Source organism: Gavialis gangeticus, unplaced genomic scaffold (genome assembly GCF_001723915.1).
Source record: "Gavialis gangeticus isolate Ggan-Ray unplaced genomic scaffold, GavGan_comp1, whole genome shotgun sequence".
NCBI lineage: Eukaryota > Metazoa > Chordata > Crocodylia > Gavialidae > Gavialis > Gavialis gangeticus.
In genome coordinates, this window is record NW_017729030.1 from 31,493,848 (window position 1) to 31,504,296 (window position 10,449).

The 10,449-nt window shown below is 40.3% G+C and overlaps 1 protein-coding gene across 1 annotated transcript in view; it reads right to left on the reverse strand.

The window, feature by feature from the left end:
- Positions 1-6,215: 6,215 nt before the first annotated feature.
- PGRMC2 (progesterone receptor membrane component 2) overlaps positions 6,216-10,449 on the reverse strand; it is a 33,687-nt gene continuing 29,453 nt past the window's right edge. Inside the window, exons 2-3 of the mRNA XM_019522087.1 lie at positions 8,732-8,887; positions 6,216-7,748 (exon numbers count right to left, since the gene is read on the reverse strand). Of these exons, the coding sequence (XP_019377632.1) occupies positions 7,651-7,748; positions 8,732-8,887 (254 nt within the window). The 3' untranslated portion in view covers positions 6,216-7,650. The remainder of the gene's footprint in view (positions 7,749-8,731; positions 8,888-10,449) is intronic.

A 10,449-nucleotide genomic window follows, 5' to 3' on the forward strand; every position in this document is an offset into this window, starting at 1 on the left:
TTTTTTTTTTTTTTTTTTTTTTTTTTTTTTAACTGAGTTACCCCTTGATGTTTGCTTACATTTTCAAACACTTACATATTGTTGCAAATTTTACCTGTGGCCTTTTAAAAAAAATTCTAGAACACATACAGAAACTACTTTATTCTAATGGTTGATCTGTTCTGAACTGGGTATTGGTCCTTTCTAAAAAGTGTCATGGGTTTGTTTGGGGTTTTTTTTTACATGAAAAGGACAGGTTCTGATAGACTTCCATGTTGCATATGATGAAGAAATAACTTCATCTTATCTCTAGCATGAGTCCACTGTGTCAGCAAAACCCTACAAGCATTGGGGTTAATTAGCAAATGCTAGTCCCCAATCTGAATCTACTAACACAAGGCCATATCAAGCAGGCTATTTTATAGTACACTAAAAAGCAAAGGATCATCAGGGTTCAAACGGAAAACAACCCTAGGATATTGCGAAGTGAGAGTACATCTCAGTCAAGAGTCTTTTAGCTTAGCACATGTTCTTGTTGAAAGGGCCAAGATTTGAATCGGGAAGATGAGACTAAATCATAAACTATGGCTGGCCTTAAACTGTAGAAGTTGCAAGTGTTTGAAGTCTTGTCACTGACCAAAGAAAGGCAGGTTACATTATATAAAACAGATTTTGAACAGGTTCTGGTATCCAAATACAAGGTGGTTAAAATCCTTTATTGATGAAGAAAGTCTTGTAGTGAAATCCTTATAATCGATGCTAGTAATTTTCCTTAGCAGAAAGTTCTTCCTTCTTTCAAAGGCCTGGGCTGAACACTGAAGGAGAGGAGCCCTTTGCTCTCTACATCTGAACAAATGCAGCAAGAGGACAGGAGGTCTGAGACCCACTTGAACCTCAGTCAGCAATCACATATACCCTCTCTAGTCTGACTGAATAAAACATCTGGTCCAAAGATGTGAGATGCAATAATCTATACATTTCTCCCTATTTCCAGGCAAGTGTCCCCTTCCCTATGCCAGCAGGTGGCAAGTAGCAAAATGGCAGCTACAGCAAAAGTGCTGTGGTAAACTGATTGATGGTAGGCTTGGGCCAACCACAGATGGGGCACCTCGGCCATACCTGATGCTCAGCTGGTTGATTTGGTGAGGAGCTCTTGCTTAATGCTGGATGGTTCTGACCTCTCACAAACTCTGTCCTGACCAAGGAAGGAGCAACCAGGATGCTAGTAAAAAGGGGGAAAAAAAATGAAAGCCTACAGAAAAATCAAAGAGCGAGTGCTCCTAGGTCATGAAGGCAGTATCCATGGTGTAATGCATTAGAAATTTAAAAGGAAAAAAGGGTGGAAGTAGTCTTGAGACAAACGTATCTCATTCCCCTTTCTCCCCCCACCAAAAAAACAGTACAAATACTATATGGCATCCCACATCAGTCTTGAAGAGATCTTAAGACAGCACAGAGACAAGTAAACCCACCCCACCCCCAGTTAGGAATCCTTTAATTTCCAGGTTAAATTTGTCCATAGCCGGATTGTAGCTATCTTATTTTACACTGGTGGCAGCAGGGGTTTCTAACATTCATGAATATAACAATTGCATCCCCTCACAACCTTTTGTTAAGCGAACAAAGTCATAGCCCTTCAGTCTTCTTTCATAAGAAAGGTCTCCAGAATTTTCTTCCCCATTTTAGTGGCCCTTCTTTATATCTGTTCTAATTTAAGATGCTTTTTTTGAGTGCTGGCAACATGCAGTATTTTAAAATCGGGTGTCTAACCTTTTTGAATGTGGGGCTGGACCATTAACTTTTTATCACCCAGTGAGCTGGTGAGCCATATTCAAAGACCTCACAGGAAGTGGTAGCACGTTAACCTTTGGCACCAATGAAGTTGCAGGAAGTGACAATGAAATGGGTCTGGAAATGTGGTTTAAAAACCAAAATAACAATATAAAAGCAATGATGAAATAGTACCAAACACTTGACTAAAATAAACACTTTTGCATAACAAAGGAAGCATAATGCAAGTTGACAGATCAAATGTGGAAAAGATACCAACCAGAGTGGAAACTAATCAAAGGTGGAGGGATGTGTCTTGGCGGGAGATGCCTGTGCAGCCTCCGCTGCTTGCTGCCTTGCAGGAGGGAGTAGGGGCTCCTCAGTGTATCTGAGAGGCTGCGACAGAGACTTGTGGATCAACTGGGCACAGCTGCAGCTGGGCACAGAGTGGAGCAGGGAGAGCTGCTACCATGGGTGGGAGCCCCAGTCTGGGCTCCTCCTTGTCCTCCTGGCTGCAGCCTCCCCAGGATATGTGGGGAGCCATGTGTGCCTGTGCAGCCCCTGGCTCCTGCCTTGGCCCTGCATAGCCCTGCTGTTGAGCCCCGGCCCTGCTCCACCACCTCCACCTGCTTTTGAGGATGCCCAGTAAGTCAGCCAGGCACCAGGGAATGTGTGTGCGCTTGGACCCTGCCATGGGGCACTGCTTGCTGCGGGCTGCATGTGGGAACCTTGTCCCTTCCCCAGCCCTTCAGCAGTCATTAGGAAGCTGCTGGGGGTGGGACAAGGGGTGGGAACAAAAGTAAACAGTGTTGCAGCACTTCAGGCCTCAGAAAATGCCTTGGCGCCTTGGACAAGCCAGTTCTAAATGGAGTCTTGCCAATGCTTGGTACCAATACCTCCTCACCTCTAATGCATACATCTACCTCATGCACCCTAGAACTGCAGTTTTTTCACCAGTGGCATTGGCAGTGGCTCATGATCAGTATAACCAGGTCCTTTTCTTCCTTCATTGCTTCAAGTCTATGCACCCCTTAGAGCAGGGGCAATTATTTTGGGCAGAGGGTTGCTTACTGAGTTTCAGCAAGCCCTTGAGGGCTGCATGACAGACAGTGAGGGGCAGATAAATATTAATTTTCTAAAATTTTTAGGGGCCCTGCCAGCCGGATAGAATGGCCTTGTGGGTTGCATCTGGTCGACGGGCCGCATTTTGCCCACCCCTGCCTTAGAGTATCAAAAAATAATCTGCTTGTCAACTATTGGCAACACACCGTAGCTTAGTGTCATATACAAGTTTTACAGTGGTACCTCTAGTTTCAGTATCAATGTTACTAATGAAAATATTAAAACAGGACAGGGTCTAAAACTAATCTCTGTGGACCATGGATAACCACTAGATTCAGATAACTCACCTTTCAACACAGGGAAGCTACTTTATCCACCTTATAAATGTAGTTTTGAGCTGAATCTTCTCCATTTGGCCAGTAATTTCCCATGAGGCACAGTATCACAAGCTTAAGCTTAAATCTAAGTCCAGTGCATTGTTTTGATCCAAGAATGTTATCTTGTCAGAGGAGAATAATACAAGTCCCACACAATCTTTTTCAGATAAATAAAATGATAACTCATATTGCATTGTGTATCTATCACTGGATTCTTCTTTCCTTCAATATCCAAATTTTAAAAATTACGTGCAGCATGTCTTCAATAGTAGTTGCAGTGGTGACTATTCATTTTTAAAACTAGGCATGTTTGCCACTTTCCTATCATAGGGGAGTATTGAGAGTCAGTGCAGACAGTTCCAAATTGACAGTCAGTGAAGATCAGCAGCTGCTATAGCACTATTCCATGTGCCAGTTTTTTCAGTAGTCTAGGATGGAGATTGTCCAAGGCCACCCAATTTGTGCCAATAAGCAACATTTGTTTCCTCCTCAGATGTAGTAATTTCCACAACTAGGTCTTGCCACATGCTATGCAGCTATTTTACCTTCATCCTTACTGAAGACATGCAAAGTAGACATTGAGTTCTTGGGCCATACCTACATTGTTCATCTTCAGTGTATACCAGCCCCTCTTCTTTTTGGTTACTTTTCTTGTTTTATTCCTGCATTCTGACTGTAGAAGGATATTGTCACTGATAAAACATTTCCATTGCATCTCCATCTAATTCTTAATGGCCTGTTAGAGATAGTTAATCACCCATGTAGATTAAGTCCTTCCCCACCCATTGCAAGCTCCTGACAGTGTGAATATTTTACTTAAACTATTTCCATGCCACTCTGTATCTAAGTTTCCTTAGTGCTCAATCAATTTCCTTAACTAATTGCCTTACTTCCTCAAAGCTGCAGGATCCTTGTTATACCAGGATTCTTGTCTATCCTGCAACCTAAACTAAACTGACATCAACTCGGGCACTTTAACCCAAATTTTTTTTTCATAAACAGTTGTCTATGAGTTGCCTCTATTTGTTGAAACTAGATCTCAGGCAGCAATACCTAATGCTAATAAAATTCTTTATCAAATGGTCAATACCAAGTAACTCATCCAAAAATACCTGTAGCTTACCATTAGTATAACCTAATCCTAATTATCCTCAGGGAAATAAAAGCTAGAGTTCCCAGTTGCACCAAATTTGGCAATATTTGAAGTTTTACTGTACACAAGGGACAAATAAGCTCAGCTGTTTTTACCATTGCACTGTTAAGGACTAAGGGCCCTGGCAGAAGTTATGTTAATCATGTGATAAACTGTAATGTTACATGTGTAAGCAATTTATTATGCAGTAAAATGGCAAAGGTATGGAACATCTTTATGCCTGGTATGTAGCCCACTTTACCTGGCATGTTTAAAGGGCTACTATCTGGTGTTGGGCTGCCCCCACACCCTTTGACATACTGGCAGGGAGTTTGAGGTTTCAGACTCCTCATGCACCAGCAAGATGAAAAGGAGACAGGAGAAACATGGCATTGGGAAGTGGCCCCCAATACTGTATTTCTCATGGTGACTTTTAAAGATGGCAATGTCCCATAGGGGAGGTACTCCCCGATCTCACGCTCCAACACCTTTAAAAGCACTGGGGACCTGCCTCCGATGCCAAGCTTCCCATGGTGCACTTTGAAGGAATCAGGGCATTGGGAGTTGGAACCTCGCTCACACCAGCAGATGCACAATCATAGGTGACTGGCAGGGGAGGCATGTGCGCCCCTCCCCCCCCAGCTAACAGGGCAGTCCCTGGCTTCTGCAGGTGCCCCCTCAGACACAAGAGGCACCAGTTGCTCATGTGCTCAATGATGTCTGATAAATGTTATCCCCGATCCCCACAAAGACCTGTGTCTTACAGTGCAGGTCTGGCATGGCAGAGTGTGCAGTTTTTGGGATCTGGGATAAAATCTGTCAGATCCAATCACACAGTAAAATTAACATCTGCCATGGGCCTGGCCTCTGTCACACTTAGTGTCAAAACTGAGAAGGACCCACCACTTTTACAACTATATTTTTTCAGAAACTCCAAAGTGGTGTATGCACTTAGATCTAATAGATGACAAGATCTGTCCATTAGAGTATCTAAGCTGGGAAGCTACTGGCTAATAATTAATCCAGACTATTTCTGTGTAAACACAACCCTTTAGTTAACCCTTTAGTTAGTGAATGTCTAGGAAGTGCTAGACATTCAATGGGGCATTTCCTTAGATAAATATAAGTAGGTATGTAAAGCTAGTGAACCAATTCAGAAAAAAATGAATATAAGCACTTGATAGACATGAACAACTGGGTCATGTAGTGTTTCTGTATCTCATTACAAACTTTATACAGGCTGGATTATACTATTTACTAAAGTAGATAGTATGTTTGGTCCTATTCAATTTGTTATTAAATAACTACATAAATTAATAAGGTGTTCAACACATTTAATTGAAGTCAAAGGATTTATCTACAGAACACTTTATTTAAAAAAAAAAAATCAGAACACAAATTGCTCATTTCTCCCAAACAGACTGGAGTGGGGAAGTTGCAACTGCCACTCACAAATGAAGGGCTAAGTGATTCATACTTCCAATTTCTATAAAGAACAAATATATTCACAAAAATGGGAAATTTGACTTACATATATAAAAATACCAACATTCTTCATACACTCATTTTCCCTTAACAAGGTTGGGGTTGTCCTTTTTGAGAGGACATGCTATAAAATCTAGACAGATCAACACTTCCTTACTTCAGACATTTTGCAGGCTATTATTGCATGTTTTGTAACTCATCTTTTCTGAAGGGCATCCTCTGTGTCACAATGTTACTATGATTAAAAAGCAGCCTTCTGAAGAAAAAGTCAGGCCTTTAATTTGATTATATTTTTGGTGCTGCTTGCCTCTGACTGACAAACAAAACAGTTATTTACTTGATATGTTGGAAAATAATGGATAACAAGGAAAAAAAATCTTAAAAATTGACAGTTCAGATATTTCTGGTAAGAGTGGAGCACATCACATTTATTGTGCATTGTACTGCTATTCCCTAGTGCTTCATTTCTACACGTACAGTTAGCTTATATTCTTGATGTTACATATATGTATTTAAACCAAACCTTACCTGAATACATGATATCTTCTGAGGATTTCCCCACAAAGGAGGATTACTAGAAAAGGTAACAATAAAGCTATGTACAGCTTTAACAGCAGTGCAAAAAACATTTCACACCCAAGATTTTTTCCTTATTCTGTATTTCAACATATTCCAGTGCACTGGCTAACATCATCTATACAAAGTCTGACAGCACATTTGGTATTGTACATGCTTTATTAAAATGGTACTCATATTTACAATATCTGCAGAAACAATCCCTCCCAAGTCTTGCATTCAGACAGACACGCACAGAAACACACACACACAGACCCCTTCAATTTCTAGGGGTGTGAAGGCTAGGCTCCCAAGTTAGACAACTCCTCGGGGGCATAGGGGAAGGGAAAGATTTTTTTTTTTTAATTACTTAAAAAGAAGCATGGGAGAATGCATTTGGCCATCACAATGCTATTAACTTTATGTATATTAACATATGGCAGTAACACTGAGTATTCCTTTACATTCTATACACAGAATGACATCAAGGTTTTCCAGTCAACAAAACATTCTAACTTCAGTCTCAATGCTGCTTGTAGTGACTATTAAGCCACATATTTGGGGCATTCCCTTAAAACAATTCAAGTCTATGCAAGAGAAATAAGGCACAATTAATATCGATTTTCACTGAGGGGAAGGGAACGGGTAAACGGCAGGCTTCAGATAATAGTTGCTCAGAGGAAGTAATTTTGCCACATCCTTTAGAAAAGAGTACTAATTGTACCCCATTCTAATTGGCATGGACTTCTCTTAGAAAACTGAAGTTTTTATGCCAGGGCTAAACACACCCACATACAAAACAAAATTTGGAAATTCACATTTTAAACACCAGTTTCAGTAGCCAAGATTACTGGTATTGATGTACATATGTACGTTTTACTGTAATACTAGAGGAGAAAACACATGAAACAGGACTCAAGCTTTTCATTCTCTTAAAGACTCACTCCTTTGAAGACCTTGTAAATAGGTACTATTTGAGGCTTCCACTTACTGATGAGAAAAAAAAAAAAAAAAAAGAGAACAGCTTTTTTTGTCTTTTAAATCTCTGGCCCCTCTTCATTAATGAAGCCTTACTAGACATTACAAATCAATTGCAACAGAAGAGTTTGGCAGCACAAATAATGCCTAGTATTCAAATCTTCATTGTGAGTATATGTTATTTTCCTTGTACAAAACCTGTTGAATGTTTTTCGCAGCAGATGAACTGTACCCAAAGATGCAGGATATTCTGTGATGGGGAATAAAGAGGTTGCAGTTCCGAAGGCCCCTGACTTTGGTTGTTTACAAAGTTCAATCCTGTTTAGTGTGATCCTTGGTATCTTCTTCATCTGTATATTCTGATGGTTCTTCCCCTGGCTTTAGGAGTCTACCTACGTAGTCATATTTTTCTGGAAGAGACATTTTGGATTCAATTAAAAACAAAGGAAGCCATTTTCTCCTACTTAATTTGCCCTGAAGCTCAGCTATTTCCTTCCACACTAAAGATCTTGATCCTAACATTACTGAAGAAATCAACAGAAGTTTTATCACTGACTCTACAGCAAGATCAGACACTAAAATAACTCTGAAGCACTTCCACTAGCCCAGAGGTTCCCCAGTTGTGGTATGCATACCCCTGGATATGCAAGACATCACTGGGCGGGTACCTGGGAGAAATTGTGTAATGGCAGATTTAACTTTTCATTATAATAATTGGCATGTAAGGGGTTAAAATATAAATTGAATGTTGGTAGGAGTACAGGGCCAGCTGGTAAATCTGGAAGAGGATATGCAATAAGAGAGTTTGGGAACCTCTGCACTAGCCTATTGTTTGACCACTTCAGTCATTCCCTCCACCTTTTCCCACACTTGATAAGCTGTACCACAGGATAGGTTTAATTCTTTCCCTTCTCCCCTGTGCATCTCCATTAATTAGCCATCTTTGATTTCAATGAAGTTTGAAAATGTTGGCCTTTTTCCAGGTATGCTTCTTTGCCTGACAGAAATAATCCAGATTATGGCACAGATCAACAGTATGCCAAAACAGCTGATCCCATATTTAAAGAGAAACTAAGTCAAACATCTTGTAAATAGAGGCCTCAGGCTACATTAATTATACTGAGACCTTCTGTAAGTTAGATAAGTGCCATTCTATGTTAATACTTGCAGTCTGAAGTGATGCTCTCTAACTACTTAAACAAAAATGTTTAAAAACAAAGGCCAGTATTACAATTCCTCTGAAAATAAAACTCAAACCACAATTCCCTTCCCAACAAGATAAAGTGGTGAAGGTGCTGTAAATAGTTATTTAAAATCCACCCCATATTCCAATTTGTTGTGCTGACTGTTTCCTTACATTGGTAAATCATAATTTCTTAGTTTGAAAAGTTACCTTTAAATTGCATTTCCCATTCTCTAACACTTTCCATCTGTACAGCATTTAAGTCCGATAGGTCGTCATATTCATCTCTGAGTGCATCCTTATCTAGACAGAAAGTTGCTAGTCCCCTGGAGGCATCTCTGCCAGCAAATATTCCGTAAGGACCCTCTGAAAACAGAAGAAAAATGGATGGCTTTCAAAATGTATTTCTAGATTACTTAATTTACAGAGTTGAGGTCAGTAATTTCCTGGTATGTAAAAAACAGGAAAAAAATATGAGATTATACATCCCATATTTATGCATTAAGTTTTGGGAATAACAGTGGTCTAATGCTATACAGCATTTAATGATTAACTCAGCAATGGAAACTGCTAGAAGCCAGACAAGGAAGGAGAAGCAACACTAATACAGTATAATAGTCTTGCTTCTCCTTGTGTGTATGTGTGTAAATATACAAGCAATATCATAGTGATTTTTATATCTAATAAATACATATATATTAGATACAAAAATCACTATAATATTGCTCTTATATTTACATATACACCACAAGAAGCAAGACTACTATATTAGTCTTGCTTTTCAGTGTGTGTGTGTGCGTGTGTGTGTGTGAAAGCAATAGAGTAGCAGTATTTTTTTAAATAAAAGTATCTGAGGAAACCAAACTGGAGGTCAAATGTCTTCAGTCATTGCAAGTTTTCCTGTTTTTTGTTTACGGCCATGTTTCTGAGGGAAATACACTTGGAAAGACTTCAGCCAGCAGGCACACGCATGCCCCTCCTGTGCTGTTCTTGACTGGAATTTTACAAAATGCTGCAACTTCCTTTAGTGCCAGCTGGGGGCAATAGAGCAGGCTGCAGCAGTCTGGCACTTCCCTTTCATCCTCCTCCTCCTTTCTTCACAGGATCAGGGGTTGGAAGGGAGGGCAGAAGAGAGGTGTAAGCAGAAGTCCAAGGGGGCATGTGGAGGGGCTCCAAACCGCCTAAACCTTTCCTCTCCCTCTAAGAAAGGGAGGAGGAAAAAGGGATTGGGGTTGGAAGGATTTGTAGAGAGGTAAGTCTACCTCCAGCCCAGCTGTCCCTTATTTAGGTACACATAACCAAAAGTAAGACACTAAAAAATAGCACATATCTACAGGAACAAGATTACAACTCAGAATACAGACCCAAAGATATTACTGACTTTATATACTTCATCCTCACAAACAATTTCACTTTTAATAATCAACACTTCCTCCAGATGATGGGAACAGCTATGGGCACCAAAATGGGCCCACAGTATGCCAACCTTTCTATAAGCCACCTGGAAGAAGACTTCCTCAAGAACTGCACCATCAAACCCTTGTTATACTTAAGATATATCGATGACATCATCATCATTTGGACTGAAAACCTGCAATCTCTGATTGAGTTCCATCAGAAATTCAAAAATCACCATCCCTCCATCCAACTTTCTCTAGAATACTCCAGCACCAACATCTCCTTTTTAGACATGATGATCAGTATCCGAAATGATAAAATACAGACATTATACAAGAAACCCACAGACCAACATACATATCTGCACAGAACCAGCAATCACGCTAAACACACTGAAAAAGCTGTGATATACAGCCAAGCCCTCAGATACCATCGGATTTGCACTGAAGAGAACACCCGGGATTGCCACCTCACCGATGTTAAAAAGGCTTTCACCCAACAAGGACACTCCTCCAGAGAGACAGATCGCA